Raw genomic sequence first — 20,322 nt, 5'->3', positions numbered from 1 at the left:
TGTCAATACCTACTAGTCTGCTCTTCTTTTCCCTCTACACCAAATCTCTGTGCCAAACAATAGCTGATCTACAAGCTCACAACGCCTCGCAGCGCGAGGCGTTGTGAGCTTGTAGATCTGCTATTTTTTGGCTAATGTTCCACTAAGAATAGGGTTGCTAGGGTCCAAGTGAAACATGATCACACAAAGATTTGGTGGACCCCCTGTAGTAACTCTGAGGACCCCCTAGGGGTCTCGGACCCCCTGTTGAAGACCTCTGAGCTAGATATTGGAAGATGATGGCTTGGTTCGCTGTGTCCTTCATTATTGTGGCACTGCAACATTATCTGAGAGAGGGCGAGATCATTTAGCGACCTACAACCGGGTCGCGACGTGGTCGGTAGTTTTCAGCGACCGGGTCGCTAAATCGACCGACTGGGACGGTAAAACCACCGACCGGGACGCTAGAACCACCGACCGGGACGCTAAAACCACCGACCGGGACGGTAAAACCACCGACCGGGTCGCTAAATCGACCGACCGGGACGCTAAAACCACCGACCGGGACGCTAAAACCACCGACCGGGTCGCTAATTCCACCGACCGGGACGCTAATTCCACCGACCGGGACGCTAATCCAGCGACCGGGTAGGTAAATCCACCGACCGGTGGTCGCTTCCACCGACCACCGGGCTACTAACCCTAACTCTAACCCTAAACCTAACCTCAGTAACCTTACCTCAGTTAGGCTAACCTGCCACGCAACCTCCCGACCGGGTCGCTAAATCACCGACCGCGTCGCTAAATCACCGACCGCGCCGCTAAAGCGAGCGACCGGGTCGCTAAATCGACCGACTGGGGCGCAAAATCTTCCGACCGGGTCATTAGATGTACCAACCGGGTCGCTAAATCTACCGACCTAAAACTGCAGGCAGGTCGGTAGATTTAGCGACCGGGTCGGTCGATTTAGCGGCGCGGTCGGTGATTTAGCGACCCGGTCGCTCGATTTAGCGACCCGGTCGCTCGATTTAGCGACCTGGTCGCTGAAAACTACCGACCACGTCGCGACCCGGTTGTAGGTCGCTAAATGATCTCGCTCCTACTGCATTATCTTCCGTGTAATTAACTCCATGAAAGAGGGAAACTCACCACCCACAATGCGCTGTGCCGTACGCACCGCTCTTTGCAGTGCTTTTTGCTCAGCCACTGTAGTTCGTTGCATGATAGTGTCACACGGCTAGTAACATAGGCAATATACAAGACCAGAACACCTTGCACACTACGCGTATCAATAGCTTATTAAGTCCAAACACCTTCCGATATTTGTGTGCGTATCGTTCTTGAGCTAGGCTGATTAGAGGCTTATTCAGAAAGGCTAATTAGACAGTAAGACGTGCAGCCCCACACTCCCATTACCCACATGCATAGTGAGTGTTTATGCACCCACACATAACAAGGAGTCATATCATTGGAGCGAACTGAATTGGCCTTAAAAGCTCTGATAACATTTTGTGTACAAATTAACTATTTTGTTTTGTCACAGTAACCTGAATGAATATCGTTGCTGTCAGGTGGAAACCTTGTATGTCCAAAACCGTTACTTTTTTATTATAATCTTTTAAACATTTAAACAGTGAAAATAGCCGATGCACAAGCTGTGAGCTTGTAGATCGGCTATTTTCACTACTTTAGTGCGACACTCTGTGTTGATCAAGTAGGGTGTTCATTTAGGAAAACATAAATAATTGAAATTTGCCTGTAAAATATTGTTGTCACTGTCAAGCAGAAAAATGTACCGGTTTCTCTCATATTTTATCTTTTGTGTTAACATGAATGCCCTATGTTATGTTCCATTCTATGACAGTAGTGTGGCACACAAATATCTAAAATAGCCGATACATGTTCGCAAAACACATCACTGTGAGCTTATAGATCTGCTTTTTTTTTGCTATTTCTGAAAAGTTCTGCAAATTCCTGGTGAACTTCATCTGTAATGATATGCCAAAAATGGAGACAGTCCAGAATGCAGAATCACAATCCTTTTCTGAGCATCAAAAATTCAATCATAATCTATGATGACACATATAGGTTTATAGCCTGGTGCCTGCGACTGAGTTCCAGTGACTATATTGCTTTTCTTTTTTCACTTGTCCACAATTTGACATTGATGGATGGAACGGAATCTGAAAAAAAAAAAAAAAAAAAAAAACATTGGTGGTATGGTTTAAACCCTACCTACCCTCTAGTCACAATTCTCTCATACAACCCAATCCCCCACCAATATAACTTTCCATCATGCAATTCTGTAACATAGTTGATATTTGTTTTATTTTTTTGTTAATAAAGTCGGTTCCTTCCTTTTCTTTTATGCAAAGCAACTTTAGCTATTATTATTATTATTATTATTAGTAGTAGTAGTAGTAGTAGTAGTAGTAGTAGTAGTAATAGTAGTAGTAGTAGTAGTAGTAATAGTAGTAGTAGTAGTAGTAGTAATAGTAGTAGTAGTAGTAGTAGTAGTAATAGTAGTAGTAGTGACCGTAGGTCGCACTTACTACAGAAAGCTGCTCGAGGTGTCCGTCCGTCCGTCCGTCCGTCCGTCCGTCACACACGTCACACGTCACACTTTTGCCCTGCTCATATCTCCGCAACCGTTGCCCCGATCCATGCCAGATTTTGCACACACACTCCTTACCTGCCAAACTACAACCTCCAAAGACCCCCGGAGCTCCAGGGACCCCCAGCTCCCTCGGGGACCCCCAAGTGTAAAAAATGAGCACATGTGCAAAAATTACCAAATGACCACCCCAACGGGGCTGCTCACGGGGCATTCCCGGGGACCACCCACTCCTGGTGCTCCAGAACGGATGCAAAAGTGGTGGCGCCCCCAGTGGAGGACCCCCTGCCACTGCAGCTCACATAAAATGCCGTAACTCGGGCTAGGAGCGACCAGGAGAGCCGGGGCCGGTACCTATTCGTCCGCCTTGGCGGCGCGGAGACCCCACCCCTCATTTCTCACATGGCCCTCTAGCGCCACCATGAGGCCGATTCAGATTTTGCCCGAAAATCACGAAAATCACTACACAGTATGACTACACTCATGTCATCAACATGGATCAGGAAGATTTTGGAAAAACACATTTTTGCTCTATTTGTGGAGATAAGTGACCTACGGTCGCTTATCTCCCGATTAGGGAGTCTTACTGGTAGTAGTAGTAATAGTAGTAGTAGTAGTAGTAGTAGTAATAGTAGTAGTAGTAGTAGTAGTAGTAGTAGTAGTAGTAGTAGTAGTGTAGTAGTAGTAGTAGTAGTAGTATTAGTAGTAGTGTAGTAGTAGTAGTAGTAGTAGTAGTAGTAGTAGTAGTAGTAGTAGTAGTAGTAGTAGTAGTAGCCAGTAGTAGTATCCCAGACTCGTCGTTGTTTCATATGCCCTGGATGGAAACTTGCCCAAAATGTCCCTACTCAGTTGGTGCTGCCGTTACATTTCCTCTAATAATAATGGATAGCATTTTTATAGCGCTTTTCTAAGCAAGTTGTGAACTCAAAGTGCTTTACAATGGTCCATTCATTCATACATTGGGAGGTGAAGCAGCGAACAGTCAACGCCAGCGTCCTCACTCCCTCACCTCCCACATCAATGGTGGCAAGCTAACACGGACTGACTCATTGGAGGCAATGTGGGGTTCAGTGTCTTGCCCAAGGACACTTCGACATGTGGGCAGGAGGAGCCGGGATTCGAACCGCCAGGGATGAATGGATGACCTGCTCTACCTCCACCTGAGCCACAGCCACCCCGCTAGTCACACTCCAGTTCCCCTGAGGTTTTAGCAGTGGCACTCACCTGAGTTTCACCTGTGAATTCATCAGTTATGTAGCCACTCATTTCTCAAGACACATTCTTCTATTAAACAGCAGAATCTGACAGCACCATTGTCTTAAATGTGTAGTGTTATTGTTAGCAGGTGCACAAATCCCTGTCCACCCTGATGGGGGGACATTATATTACAATATTAACACATCCCCAGTCATCCCCTCTGAGTGCCCCCATAGCACTTCCATAGATGAATACGAGGCCCTGTTGCGTCAATGCATGCGTGATGACGTCACTTGGTCACATGAGCGCAGACAGGATGTTATTGTGTAACTTACTGTATGGGCTAGTGTTGATCATAGCTGTTCACTGCCGATAAAAATTTGGACATTTTGCCGCACACGGCCACAGTTTTAGCCATAAAACAAACATCGGAGATAAAGGGCTTTAAAGATGGGGAAATGCATTGGAGTATACGGAGAAAAACGGCCGCGCGATGCTCTCAGTGTCGACTCGAAGCGACTAGCGGCTAATGGGCTACATCCAGGCGTAGCCCCGACCTAACGGTGAGATATAAAGTTATACTGTAATTACAGTAAACGCGTCCAACGCGTCGTGGGCCTCCAGCGACATCAAAGAAATTGTCGCGTAGACACCTCGTGGGCACCCGCTGTGTTAAGTCAGTTGACAAGTAGGTCGGGAGTGGCTTATTGTCGGTATCAGCCGGTAACACGCGGGAGTCTGTCCCTGTTACAATGCGCTAGACCCCTGGGAGATGGACTGCTGAGGTGGAGCGCCACACCTACCATCAGCTCCCAGTACTTGCCGCACAACTTGCCAAGCCGTGCTACTCATACGCTGAGTTGGCGGTGCCCGGAATCGAACCCATGACCTTGCGGTACAAAGGAGAGAGCTCTACCGACTGAGCTACCCGGGACACAAGTCAGTTGGCCTTTGTGCAATGTCACAGTAACAACAACAAACACAAGAACATGCCCGCCCGTGCTCGTCTGTTTAACTGCGGGGCTTACAGCAACTCAATAATTATGCAAATGAATTCAAATTAACGAAAACACACAGAACCACTGCAAGGGAAGGCTGTAAAGGTTATTTAGAGTCTACATTTTAGACTGTTTCGGACGTCAGAGTAAGCACGCCCACGCCATGCACAAATAATGAGCAGTTATTATCAATAGCTACCGTATAATTAATAGAAAGATTGGCACAGCTGCCTAGCTGTCAGTTCTGTAACTGTTCATAACATGAAGCTGGCTGTATCATACTGTATCAACTCACAATTGTTCCGACCGGCCATAACGCTCTGAGCTCCATCCAGACTCGTAATGCAACTTAATCACACAACCAGGCACATGCACACATAGACATCAAAGGGGGATTGAGCCCCTGTCCTTTTATCTGTCTGTAAAAAGTGCCCTCTCCAGACCATGAATGCAGTTTTTACTATGGTGAAAGAAATGCAAATGCCCTCTTTCCATGCCATACCTGAAGGCAGCATTCAAGAGAATTGCCTTGTCCAAACTCTCCTGAACTTGAATGCAGCATCTTATGTTGAAAGAATTGCCCTCACTGTGTAGAAATCCTAGGCCACATCCAGTATTCACTTGATTATGCTTAGTTCAGTGTGGTATCAAGCACTGAAAATAGCCGACCTCCAAGCTCACAACGCGTCGCAGCGAGATGCAGCGCGATGCATCGCGACACGTTGTGAGCTTGGAGGTCGGCTATTTTCGATATTTTCACCAAAAGGCCCTTTTTGAAATTTCAGCCCCTGCCTCTCTAACATTCTCTGTACTGCCCTCCATCACAACTGTAACTTTAGCAGTCCAGTCACTTTAGATTAGGGGTGGGAAATGATGATGATGGAGAGGGCCACCTATTATTTCCACACTCACTCCAGAGGGCCAAAACCTTGTATGTCCATATTTTAACTTTTTAACCCTACTTTGCCATTCTATGTCACATAAAAGTAGCAAAAATAGCAGATCTACAAGCTCAAAACTAGTCGCAGCGCAATCTTGTTTTATTGCAATCCTGAATTATTTTTTGCATTTTTTTTATTGGAATCCTGAGAAGTAACATTTTTATTTAATTTAAAATGCATTATACTTATGTTAACTTTATGAACTTAAATACAAATACATTGGACATAAAAAGAGTAGAAGACAATACAATTTTAATACTAGTCATTAAACTACTAATACAGACGGAAGTAATTCAAGCGGGCCAGTTGCCCATGTTTGCTTTAGATCAGGGGTCTTGAACGATTTCAGGCCAAGGACCCCTTAGCTGAGAGAGAGATGAAGCAGGGACCCCCACAACCTTTTCATAGATTCCATATAGTTTCATCGTTTGACAGCACAATCATCAGTGTATTTTCAGATATTTAACAACTTGAACCGTCAACAGGCCTACTTAATAAACTTGACCTTTCACTAAGTACTTAGTCTGCTCTTTTTCCACTCTACACCAAAGCTCTTTGCCAAAAATAGACGATCTACAAGCTCACAACGCCTCGCGCTGCGAGGCATTGTGAGCTTGTAGATCTGCTATTTTTGGCTAAAGTTCTCAGAATATGGACACTAGGATTCAAGTGGTTAATATAAAAAAGGAGAGAAAGAAAACTTTCTATCACTCAACGATTTGGAGGACCCCCTGTAGTAACTCTGAGGACCCCCTGTTGAAGACCCATGCTTTAGATATCCCTCATTCGTCCTTCAACATTGTCTGCACTGTACATTGTTGTGTTTCTCCATTCATGTCTGACGAGTGAAGACCGTCCCTCATTAACTCCAGTTAACAAATCTCAGAGTGTCCCTCTGAGGTTTGAGACCTCCCCTCTGCATTTATTTAGTCTATTGATCTCCATAAATCACTCATGCAATACCCTTGGCATGCAATTGTAGGACAACTATGCATTATTTTCTTAGTGATAATTTTTATTGATTACTTTTGTATATCAATGAATCGACGCGAAAACATTATAATACTTTATTTTTTTTTCTTCATAATTGACTAAATCTATTAGGCTGATTAACCACTTTAGCCCTGTTTTGTATTTTGCAGAACTACATTAAATGACTCCTGTTACACAAGGTCAGAACGTGTCACATTGTGAAGCTTCTGCTTTTTTAACACATTTTGTCCATTTATAATACTAGAAGCTGGGCCGCCCTTCGGGCGGCCCAGCGTCTAGTCGGCGACCTGGCCAACTCGGAACAATGTAAATAGGGAATGAATGCCCCGCCCTTTAATGCAAACCCCATTATACCTGTTGTCATAGGACCCGTTTTGACCATCTGTTTGCCTGTGTCCATTTATGCCCATATATGGAGATATCTGTTATCTGTCTGTCTGTCAGCGTCCATTTTATGTCCATATATGCCATTTGCGTCCATATAGTTCTGGGTCCATTTTATGCCCATATATGCCCATATATGGAGATATCTGTCTATTTGCGTCCATTTCACGCCCATATATGGAGATCTCTGAATCTGTCTGTCTGTGTCCCTTTATCCATTTTATGCCCATATATGGGGGCATTCATTTTATGCCCATATATGGAGAACGCGCGTGCCCGTGGGACGAACGGTTCTCATATGGGGGCATTCATTTTATGCCCATATATGGAGAACGCGCGTATATGGAGAACGCGCGTGCCCGTGGGACGAACGGTTCTCATATGGGGGCATTCATTTTATGCCCATATATGGAGAACGCGCGTGCCCGTGGGTGTGTCCCTTTATCCATTTTATGCCCATATATGGGGGCATTCATTTTATGCCCATATATGGAGAACGCGCGTGCCCGTGGGACGAACGGTTCTCATATGGGGGCATTCATTTTATGCCCATATATGGAGAACGCGCGTATATGGAGAACGCGCGTGCCCGTGGGACGAACGGTTCTCATATGGGGGCATTCATTTTATGCCCATATATGGAGAACGCGCGTGCCCGTGGGACGAACGGTTCTCGAGATACGCGGATTACCTACATACATACACACTCACAGAGATTTTTTGTTGACTCATGTGGCGTACGTGATGTCAGAGCCTTTTATGAAGTGATGTCACAATGAGTCAGAGCTTTCGCCGATTTCCTCAGAAACAGCCTGATGTCAACAATCAACCCCGCATAAGGAGATTCCGAACGTTTCGCGCCGGTTCGGGAAAACCGCGCGTCGGGTCGGGTCGAGACCCGGCACTGCACTCCGTGCCGCGGCGGGGAACGCGCGTGCCGAATCTGAAGCCGGTGGGACGAACGGTTCTCGAGATACGCGGATTACAAACACACACACACACGCACGCAGAGACTTCTCGCATTTATAGATAGATATCAAACATATAATTTTCCAAACTCACTCACGCTCTAACGCTCTAACGCTCACGCTTATCTACGTTTATCTATTCACTCGCTTCAGCAACTGATCCCAAAGTTCACATGGTATTGGCCATTAGCATTATACCAACGCTGACGGAGCCCGAATTTCATTTCTCCTAAATTAAAGCTGTTTATTAGCGTTTTCTTAGCCTGTTGTCAGGGTTACGGTCCGTTCCTCCAGGCCATGGGATCTGTAGCCCCACACACACACACACCCCTCTCTCACAGTTAGGAATGTGCTCTCTCTCTCTCTCTCTCTCTCTCTCTCTCTCTCTCTCTCTCTCTCTCTCTCTCTCTCTCTCTCTCTCTCTCTCTCTCTCTTCTTCCAACGGGTATGAAACTCTTTCTCTCTCTCTCTCTCTCTCTCTCTCTCTCTCTCTCTCTCTCTCTCTCTCTCTCTCTCTCTCTCTCTCTCTCATCTTCCAACGGGTATGAAAAAACTATTTTGGAGCACATATCTTCGAACGGGTAAGGTCTAGTATATACCGGTATATATTTTACAAGCTTTTGAAAATAGGGTTAGAAATGTACTGTATATAGGGTTGAAGTGGTTAGTGTGTGTTTTGTAAGTACAATATGTGAGATGTAGTGGAGTACAGAACATTGGAAATAGGCCTAAATAAGGTACTTGCTTAGTTATACGGTAAATGTGCTTATGTGTTAATGTATACATCTGATTTCTCTCTCTCTGCAAAACTCTGGCCCAACGCCGCAGATGAGCGAGGTGGAGGTGAACGGGCAGATCGAGGCGGTGTGCGAGGCGGTGTTCAGCGAGATGGAGTCGCAGGCGGTGGACGCGCTGGACCTGCCCATGTCTCCGGGCAGCTGCTTCCGCATGCGGAGCCACAGCTACGTGCGCGCCATCGAGAAGGGCTGCTCCCAGGACGAGGAGGACGGCCACGCCGGCACCGTGGTGGTTCTGCACCCCGGCACCCTGAGGGCCATCTCACCCCCTCGCACCACCACCACGGTCAGGACCATCCAGAGCAGCACAGGTCGGTGGACAATATGCACTTTGTATATTGTATTATTATTAGTGTGGTTGCCTATAGCAGTGGTTCTCAACCTGTGGGTCGGAACCCCCAGGGCGCCGGGGCGGTCCTCAAATTATTTTGGGGGGGGTCCCCAGATGATTAACTTAATGCGCAACATTGTTTTCTCTCTCAACAGTAAACAAACCAACATACAGTTTAAGTGTATAGAGGGTATCTGCACATTTCTAAAGTTACAATTTAAGGACTTTTTTAATACCTCTAAAATGACAATTAAACATTGGCCAAATTGTCAAATATTAGAGGCAGAAATTGTGAAAATAGACAATCTACAACATGCTCACAACACCTCGTGAGATCTGCTATTTTCCATGCTAGAACCATGCTATACAAAATGTGATGGCTCAACTCTTAGTGCTTGTCAGGGTGGGGGGTCCCCAGTTAAAATATGATTATTTTGGGGGTCGCGGCCTGAAAAGGTTGAGAACCACTGGCCTATAGGATAACAAGACTTGTTCTTGTCCAGCTTTATTTCATCCAGACTAGAGTTAGCCCAAAACCCCAACAGTCCAGTGAGTTCAATGGAAGAGTGATGCAAGCTTGAGGATTGGTCAAGCTTCATGTGACACCACAATACATATATAATATAATATAATATAATATAATATAATATAATATAATATATAGTTATTGTTATACTTGTGAGGACAATTAACAATGATTGAAGACAGCGTTCTAACTTTTGGTGTTTTTTTTGTAAATTAACGTCCTACTTGATCATGCTATGACTTCGCACAAAAGCATCAAAAGTAGCAGCGCCCCATGCTCAAAAGGTGGCGAGAAGCGACACATTTTGTCACTTTTGCTACTTTTGAATTTGAATCCTGAAAAAGTTACAGTTTTGGACACATGAGGTTTCCATCCGACAGAGACTAAATGTTTGCCATTTCTAACCCTATAGCTGAAAATAGCCGATCTACAAGCTTGCAAAAGCATCGCACTGCAACGCGATGTGAGCTTGTCGACTGGCTATGTTCAGTGTGTGACACTGGCGTGCAATAATAAATCCTGCAGGCATAAATCCAACCCCAACCCCTAAACCTTGCTTTTTGTTATATACAATTGTTGTCACGCACGCACGCACGCACGCACGCACGCACGCACGCACGCACGCACGCACGCACGCACGCACACACACACACACACACACACACACACACACACACACACACACACACACACACACACACACACACACACACACACACACACACGTGTACACTGTGTGCCTTACAAATGCATATTTGAGGATGCATGGGGAAGATGTATAATAGATGTGCAATGTGTGTAAGTCATGCATTATACACACGGTGTCCAACATCAGCATAGAATCATATTAATGAGTAATACATGTACAGTACACTCCCGCAGGCTGTTTAAGTGTGTTCAGCCGATCCCACAGTGTGTTTTCCATAGTTTTGTCGGTTGCGCGCGGCAGGAACAATCATGGTCAGGTTGGCTGGCTGGGTTAGTTAGTTTCACTCTGCCCAGGCTCACTGAAACTGTCCACATTGTGATTCATCTGACCAGTGACGTGCTGGGCCCCTGATTCAGCCCGGGAAAAAGAGTTGTAGAGGCCCTCATTGCTCGCTATAGAGAGAGATCTCTCTCTGCTGCTACTCAAAGATTTGCCATTTCAGATCATGACAAGTGACAAGCCAGTGGGCCAATTACATGAGTTATATTTTGTCGTTGTCAGGTGGAAACCTTGTACGTCCAAAACCGTTTGTTTTGTATTTATCATTTTAAAAATGAAAAAAAAAACAGCCGATCTACAAGCACACAACGCCTCGCACCGCGAGGCGTTGTGTGCTTGTAGATCTGCTGTTTTCACTACTTTTGTGCGACGGCCTTGTATGATGAAGCAGGGCTTTGCTTTGCGAAAACATTTACAAATTTGAAACTTGGAGATACAAGGTTTCTGCCCAACAGTGACGATTTACTTGACGACATTTTATTTTTATTTTTTTCCTAATGGCCGGCCTGGACCAGGAATGATCCGGCCGTTCGGGAGTTGTCCCGCTTTTCCCAATGGCCAGCACGTCCCTGCATCTGACCCAGTTTCTGACTCACATACAGTACAATATGATGAATACCCCACCCACCCACTGTCTCATAGCTGTGGAACTACTTTCAACCTGGCGTGACGTCCCTGATTTTTCTTTTTTTTTAAACAATAAATGAAAAATGTTATTGAAAAACACGGCCCCCTCATGCATTAGAAGGCCAATATCAGTCACCAGAATTCCATTATTTTTATTTGAGTAGGTTCTCCTGAAGGGGAGGCTCTCTCCATTCCGACATGTCGCCAGACTCGCCACTCCGAAATTGACTTCTTATTGCTCCCATGGGCCTAAGGTTTAGGGTTAGGGTTAGAGATAGGGTTAGTGTCGGAATGGAGATGATGTCGGAAAGGAGACATGTCGGAGTGGAGAGATGCACTCCTCCTGAAGTGCTCAGGTGTTATTCTCTTTTCCACTGGGGTTGAACCGGTTCAGTTATTTTTTTCCCCGCCTAATATTGAACCAGTTCAGATTGTTTCCACTAAAAATGAATTGATTCAGTTATCTGCTCATCTCCATATTTGGGATTTGGGATCTCATGCCAAAGCGCCAGTGCCCGCCCAGCAGTCTGCTGTCACCCAGGCGGATGTGTGCACACGCCCACGTGCACGCACCCATGTAGTTTGAGAACCGCTGGTTTAAATAGAGGCTGAAGTTACAATGGGTTTATATAGGAATTGGTCCGTGTCTGATTCTGATAAAAACGAATATCAAATATTTAAATACTGAATCGAGTGTCTTAAAGACTATCTGGGGTGCTCACAAAAGTCAGAGTTAAAAAGACCCCAAATGGGGCACCTGCTGGCCTACTGGTCCAGGCGCATACCACTGAGGCATTGCCACATAGGCATTGATGCCTGACGGCATCACCGGTTTGATTCCCGATCCGGATGACCTTTGCCGCATGTCACTCCCCATCTCTCCCCCCATTTCCTATCAGTCTACTGTCCTATGACTCCTATCGAATAAAGGCATAAAAGCCCCCAAAAAAACAAATCTTTAAAAAGACCTTTTGAAATAGTGAAAAGTGTTGCCGAAGTGTTGAAATAGTTAAACTTTAACTATATGTCCCCCTAAGACTGTGGATGTGCTGTAAAACGGTGAAAAACATTTCAGCTTCAAGTGGATAAGGGGTTATGCATGCTGAAAAGCTAGGATTTGTCTGACTAGGCATTATTTTAGCCCTCTTGTGTACCCTGTTGTCTATTAGCACCATTTGCACCATTTAATTAGGCCTAAATGATACAGTGTAGTCATGCGACGGTGTGCTGGCCCTGTTGAATATGTATTTTGGACAAATGACACACAGCCACATGTCAAAGTATAGCCTTTCAGCCAGAGACACTAATGAGTGATCGGATGAAACACACAACGGTGTAAAAGCTAAAGGGTGTGATGGAGAATTCTTTCTTTGGTGTGATGGACAAAATCCACCTTCGCACCAAAAAAGAAATAAAATTATAAATAACATTTCTTAACGGGCCTTGTCTTTCCTTTTTGAGTTAATACCCCTGGTATAAACATTCATGAATGCAGTACTGATGCTGAGTGATGTCATGCAGCTCTGGGTTTTATAAATACTGAAACAATGAAAGGTATTAGCTTGTGACTAAATAGAGGGGAACACACACTGGACGCGGGCCTGCGTGCGTCTAACGCCGTCAGTGTGGGTTAGTTCATTGAAAATAATGGGGCCATATGTTTTGACGCGTCACGTCAGCTACGCCTCCGCCATTGTATCCGGTAGGATAACCGCGTTACAGTAATATATTACTTTTCGCGAGTATACTCGGGATCGGCACTCAGGGTACTCGAGTACTTTTCACGAGTATTCTCGGGAATGGCACTAAATCGGTTAATATACCGGATTACCGGTAGCATCGCAAGCATTTTATCCATTTAAACATGGCTATTAAAAAATAGCAGCTATACAAGCTCATAGCACGTCTTTTCGTGCCACGCTGCGAGCTGCGAACATCAGCTATTTTTCAAACTTTTTTGAACAATGTTGAAAATGTTGAATAACTTTGATCATTTTTAACGCTTTTTTTTCTTTTTCTTCTGGGGGTCCATTGTTGCGACCGAAAAAACCTTGTCGCTTGTCTGTCTGTCTGACTGTCTGTCTGTCTGTCTGTCCGTCCGTCCGGCTGTACAGGAAGTGATGTCAGTGTGATGTCAGTGAGCCACAGTCAGGAAGTGATGTCAATGTGATGTCAGTGAGTCACAGTGATGTGGTACAGAATGACTCGTATATGGGCATAAAAAGGATGTCACGTTTTTTTCTTCTTCTGGGGGTCCATTGTATTTTTTCCCTGGAAGATATCAGTTTTGGACATGTTCAGACAAGGTAGCTCGACAGCGGCAATAGGCACTTACTGTATAACACTGAGTCACTGACATGCCCACTTTCTTTTCTTCTCTCTTCTGGTGTAATTACCGTATGCCCATTAAATGGTCAGCCTGCTTTTATTCGCCCAAACCTGGCAGACACTGAGTTCAATGTCAGCTAATTAACCGTATTCCACTGCAAATTGTGAGGATGGCAAAGCGGCATTCGAGTGAGTTTAAAGAGGTCCATCATTGTCATTGAAGTTCTTTTAGTGACTTCAAGGATTTGCTTCAAAGCTACAGAAGGATTTCCTGCTCCTACCGCTCAATACAATACCCTCTATAGGAAAGAGAGGGTGAATCGTAAGCCATGTTTCAATCCGAAGGATTCGCACTACATAGTGCGCATTTCAAGGGCGATGACCTCACTGCGATGATCACTGGGCCGCGCCGAGTGCTGTCCCATTTCGTAGACCGCGTTTAACCTACCCTTGGAATGTGCACTACTTTCTCCTTGTTTTGAAGCATACAGCCGATGGTCACTTCAAGCACTTCGTTGGATAGCGTAGTCCCACAATGCAACGCTCCTCCATCGCATTAAAAGATGAATAAAAGGAATAAGGAGGATTAATAATAAGTAGGATAAGGATTAAAAGGAATAAGCGGGCCAGCGGGAGGCGCTCGTGCGTTGTGAGCTTGTAGAGCAGGTGGAGCAACAGGCCACCCTAGGCCGAACATCGAACACCTTGGACGGATGAGACGACTCTCACTGCCCGCCTCGGTTCGAGTGAAGCTGGTTCTCAATTCTCCTCGAACGTCAAAATAGCTGTGAATTATTAGGTGAATTATGACTCCCCAAAAAATTTAAAGATATCCTAAAATGTCTTAAAAGTTAATTCTGCGTCACAAAAAATACGTTTGGGCGTTTAAGAAGGTAAAATACGTAGTTTAAAAGCACAGCGGAGGGAAAAAATGGCGGACGATTGATTTTTGCAACCCGAAGTTCTCGGCTATGCACTTGGCAGTGCTGTCTCATTTCACAGTCAAAATGTGCACTTCACAGGACAAGCCCTACACTACACTAGCACTACCCTAGCTACACTACGAAGGGTGCACACTCTGAATTGGGAAGCGGCTATAGACTGTAACACATAATGGACTAAGGGCAGTGGTGTACAGTAAGTACATTTACTCAAGTACTGTACTTAAGTACAATTTTTGGGTATTTTTACTCTACCGGAGTGTTTCCAATTTTCAATACTTTTACTTCTACTCCACTAGGAGGAAAATATTGTACTTTTACTCCACTACAATTATTTGAAAACTTCAGTTACTAGTTAATTAGTAGATTTTGATTCCATTATAGAATAGTAACTTTTCAGGAATAGAAAGCCTGCCATTTCTATTAGCTTTGATTCCCCATTGATGATGTCACTGGTAGACGGTTTTCTGAACTGCCCACAGGGCCTCCTATGAGACACAGACCAAGTAGAAAAGAATTGTGCTATTTTATCATGAACTAAACTGAATTAGTGAGGACCAATTATATGAAGATAGGTTGAAAAGTGGTGAAGTCGTCTTTTAAAGGGGTACTGTCACCTAAAGGGTTACTGTCACCTTAAGAAGTCATGTTAAAATATAATTTAATATTTTATGATGTCATTGTGGGAATTGTGGGAATGCGCAATTATATGCCAATCAAATTAATTGACTGTACTTAGACTACTTACTTTACTGGTCAGCTGTTGTTGGGGGGCGAGGGGCAGATTACACTGTGACATGAGTTTCAGACTATTTCAGACCGTTTTCAGAGAGACCACGTGACCTACTGTATCATACTATTATAATTTCGGGGCTTGTCAGCGGGCCTTTAAGTAAAAATTAATTATAATTATTTCACTGCTGACTAAGGGACGTGGCGTCACGCATTGGTTTCAACAGACCCATTTTGAAACCTATAGTAAAGCAATTTCAAATCCACCATCTTGGATTTCAGTATTTTTGCAAATCTAATGCTATTGTGTGAAGGGGAGTGAGGTGGGTCTTCACACGGTAGAACCAGTAGAAGCATACCCTTCTTTATAATTGATTTCAAAAATAATATTGTCATAATTTATAAAAACACATCATGCCGTGTGAATGAAGCGATTGAAAGCCTTTATGAAAGGGTTTACTAAGGTAATAAAACCATGTGTAAAGTCATATTTCCGTTGGCTTTGACGGGATGAGACGTTTCTGCAACCGCAGGAGGGGAATTAGCAGGAATTAGTGCCACCTTTATAGGCCATTAATGAGAACCTCCGTACTGAATTCTTTTTCAATGACGGAACCTTGCTGGTGTGAATATTATGAAACATCCCAGACCTCATTACCACGTCTCACATCTGTTGATGAGTCAGTCAGTCCTCACACCAATTGTCGATGAGTCAACTAAAAGGAATAGTAGAGCCTGCACAGGTTTTCAGATGAGATGATACTGTGTTTACGGAGCTGCTGCTCCCACTTACTTTAAAAAGTTACTTTAAAGCCCTTTTTCTTTTCAAAACAAACTGAAAGTGCATCGATCTGACCCTCTACACTTTTCTCAATGATTTGAACCTAAAAGAAGTTAGCAGAATGTCGAATTCGCATAAACCAGCGGTCCCTGCAAAGCCGCAGACACGCCAGGCCGCCAAGAAGGATGAGCCGCCAGCTCCATTAACCGCTGCGGACCTGGCCTTTGTCCTTAAACGGTTTGACGACTTAAAAATGTCATTCAACTATCGCTTCACTTGAGGCGAGAATAGACAATGTGCAAATCCAGCTCTCTGACCAGGTCCACCGTCTAACCTCGCTGGAGGAGAATGCGTCGCGATGTTCCGACAAGATCGCAGAGCTGGACGCTAGATGTACTACTATGGAGGATAGTTATTTTAAAATCAAAGCCAAGGTCGTCGATATTCAGTCCAGGGTACTTAGGAATAACGTCTGTATAATTGGATTACCCGAATTAATCGAAAAAGATCAGCCCAACACTTTAATAGCCTGTCTCCACCGCCACCGCATCAGGGACGCCATCATCCGAGACGCCTGGAAGAGGAGGGGAACCCTAAACTATAAGGGGACCCCTGTTCAGATCTTCGAAGACCTTCCACAAGAAATCGTCGAACAGCATTCGGAATATTGAGACGTGATGACCGCCCTATACAAACGCGGCCTAAAACCGAAGCTCCTACATCCATCTCGGCTCTTCATAACCACCGAGGAGGGAAGGAAACATCTTGCCTCTCCAAAAGAAGCTGCAGACTTTCTGAGGACGAACCAGGAGCAGGATAAGGAGACCTCGCCTTCAACCTCGGCCACATCGGACTGAGAATGGGCGGTAGTACTATCCTGTGCTGGCTGGCCAGCTAACACATGCCAACATGGTGCATGCTATGTATCCTCCAGCTATTTACTTTCTTATTTATTTTATTTTAGTTTTCTATACATATATAGTTGATCTTTCGTACTCAGCAGATACCACAATGTAAAGCAGATGTTTATACATACAGAGTTAACTGTGTCGTTTTGAGAGTTGACTATGTAATTTTTCTTTTATTTGTTTGTATTGTTTTTCAGTATTGGTGGTGTGTAGTGGACTGGTAGCTAATATCGATCCATAAAGGGGGACTTTCAGAGAGCATTCCCCTGAGGAGGGGACAGATAATGAAGACCATTCATCAGCTGAAGTGTTGCTGGGAACAGGACCCTTGCTGTAGGCTAGACACACTACTCTCTGTACTACTGAGACCCACAAAAACACAGATCTGTTTCTCTATCTGTCTATCAGTACTGTATGTCTGCCTGTCTGTCACGGAGCCGTCTGTCACACCTTGAAGTGAGTGATGGGTTTATCAATATTCAATTACGAATATTAACCCCTTGTTATGAGTGACCAGTGGTTCTTCACAAGATTCAACTTTTTCATAGATTTCATAGATAGCTTTGTAGACGTATTTGACAGCATTACCGTCATAATGTTTATTTTGTTTGTTTGCTTGCACACAAAATATTTTCTATAAATATGTTGGACTCATGTTAAATTTAAACCTTCAATACTTAGTCAACTTGACGTTTGACTCTGTACTTGGTCTGCTCTTTTTTTATCAGCCATTTTCAGCTAATGTTCCCCCAGTCCCCAGAAGGGGGAACATTAGCATATTTTTGGTGAGAAGCGAAACTTTATTTGTTATTTTTGGTCGCAGGCTTTTCTGCCGGCGCACCAGATGGTTACTGACATAGCGTTAAGGAGAATGCTTCTAATGCTAACTTGAGTACAGACAATTCAATTCAATTCAATTCAAAGGAGCTTTATTGGCATGAGAAACATACGTTTACATTGCCAAAGCCATTTTTTAAATTCTTGGTTGGCAAGGGGACCCCAGATCTCACAGCCATAGAGGAAGATGGGTTCTATAACGGAGTCTAGTATCTTTAGCTAGATTTTTATTGGGTTATCTAGCTTAACGTTCCTTTTGATGGCAGACACCATCACAGACACCATCACACCATCAGACAACATATTGGGATATCTAGCTTCACGTTACTTTTGATGGCAGACACCATCACAGACACCATCACACTCCGCTGCTTTAACACCACGCTGTGGCTGCATTCAGTTCTAGAAACCAGTCCTCTGATTGGCTTGCGAGGCTCATTGTGTTTTGATTGACCATGTTTCCCCTCTGTGTGTGACCCTTGACCCTAATTCTCTGCCACATTTGTTATGCCTTGGAATCGATCACAGGTGAGTTCTAGAGAGAAAAGGAGAGGTTGAGGCAGCCTGAGTCAGATATCCACAGAGAGAGAGAGAGAAGTGGTGGAAAGTATCTAAATGCATTTACTCAAGTACTGTACTTAAGTACACCTCTGAGGCAAACATTGTTTTTACTCCACTACAAGTATTTGAAAACTTTAGTTACAAGGTGCATTACAGATTTAGAATATTATTACAAAACATACATTAACCACTCAAGCCCTATTTATGCCGGTCATTCGAAAATAGCTGATCTACAAGCTCACAACGCGTCGCGTTACGTCGTCGACATTTGGAAAAAATATGTGTTTACTTCGGTAACTGTTAAGTATATTTTGTAGACGATACTTGTACTCAAGTAACATATTGAATACATATACAGGCATTTTGACTTATAACAGAGTATTTTTATATTGCGGCATTGCTTTTACTTTTACTTGAAGTAGCTAAGTGGTGAATCTGTCAGCTCACCACTGGAGAAAAGGTGAGCTGCCAATCAAGAGGTGTGCTTTGGTGGGAAGTGTACAACAGTAGGTACAGATTACTGTCATGGCTGTGCTACTGGGCTATCCATCACCCCCCTCCCCTCAACTCTCACCCAGGCACTGTAATTAATAATCTGTCGCTTAACTCTCCTCCTGGGGAGAGCGGTGTGCTTCAACTGGAAGAGAGAGGGGGGGGGGGGGGGGGGGGTGGAAGTGGGGGGGGAGGGAGGGAGGGAGGGAGGGAGGGAGGGAGAGAGGTTGGAAAGAGACTGGTTGAACTTGGACAGGGGTCTGAAATATTGCCCTCTGCTGGGCAATGTGCGCACGCTCAGTGGGTCAAGGTTTCAGACTCAATTGGCGGGCGGCGGGCGGGCGGGTTATCACCACTCTCATTGCAAAAAATAAATAAGAATAATCACCTGTTCTTATTTGCTTTTTATTCTTAATAAGAGTAGGCCTATAAGAATAAGAATACAACGTTTTGAATACGAGCACGAGCGAGCGAGTTTTAAAATGCGCCAGAGAGGAGCGAGGTTTCTCCTCCGCTCCTTGGTGCGAGGACCGTCCCAATTCCACTCCTGTTGGGGCCGCGAACCACATTTTGCCAACATTTGCGCTCGCTGACTCCATCAGACACAACGTGAGCACAGCAGAGAAGAATGCACAAACAATTCAGCGCGTGTCGCTGATCAGGATTTCACTTAAATGTCTCTGTCATCCACACAAGCGGATTCATTGATTTGTATATTGTTCTGCGGCACGGGCGGGTGGGTTATGTTCCGTGCGGGCTGTGGGCCTTGCGGGTTATGAAAAAAACCTGACCCGCGCATCACTAACACACAGACACACACACACACACACACACACACACACACACACACACACACACACACACACACAAACTAATGAATTAATTTCTCTTTGTTAATGAATTAATTAAAGGTTGACCCAAATTAAACCTTAGAGACCCACAACGTAGGATTTGACAGAGTCATGCTGAGGATTGCATAAGCAAAAAACTACAGTATAGTCATACCTGCCAACAGCTTCCTCTGCGTGAATCAAAACACCGTTCCGGTTCCAAGGGCGGAGCACCTGTTTTCGGTGGAGATGACGGAGGCGCGCCGTCTCAGGCGACCATGAGCCACGTGAGACACCGCTGAGCGAGCGGTAGCGAGCAGGTCGCCGTGTTGAGCGTTGCGACGGTCACACGAGCCGACTCAGCGCTGTTACCGAGTTATGTGCCGTTATGGACATAACAGTAAATCTTCGCCCCCCCCCCCCCCCCCCCCCCCGACTTTTGCCACCTCCGCGCGGTCCAGGCGAACACAACGGAGCGCTCCCTACCTCCGGTTCAGCCAATCACAAGCTTCCGCGGGCAGGTCTTAACTGGGACCAGAACGGTGTTTTGATACACACGCTTCCTCCAG

The 20,322-nt window shown here is 44.9% G+C and overlaps 1 protein-coding gene across 3 annotated transcripts in view; it reads left to right on the top strand.

Annotated features, from left to right (window-relative positions):
• Positions 1 to 20,322, top strand: part of dlgap1b (discs, large homolog-associated protein 1b) — a gene marked incomplete at both ends in the record, with an annotated part of 97,474 nt that overhangs the window by 20,423 nt on the left and 56,729 nt on the right. For all 3 annotated transcript variants that reach the window (XM_080752319.1, XM_080752320.1, XM_080752318.1), the window contains one exon: positions 8,903 to 9,182. In XM_080752319.1, the coding sequence (XP_080608445.1) occupies positions 8,903 to 9,182 (280 nt within the window). The remainder of the gene's footprint in view (positions 1 to 8,902; positions 9,183 to 20,322) is intronic.

The sequence above is a fragment of the Nannobrachium achirus genome (genome assembly GCF_963921795.1).
Source record: "Nannobrachium achirus genome assembly, chromosome: 21".
NCBI classification, from domain to species: domain Eukaryota; kingdom Metazoa; phylum Chordata; class Actinopteri; order Myctophiformes; family Myctophidae; genus Nannobrachium; species Nannobrachium achirus.
Note: the sequence above shows the minus strand (reverse complement) of the source record. Positions and strands in the feature narration are given on the sequence as shown.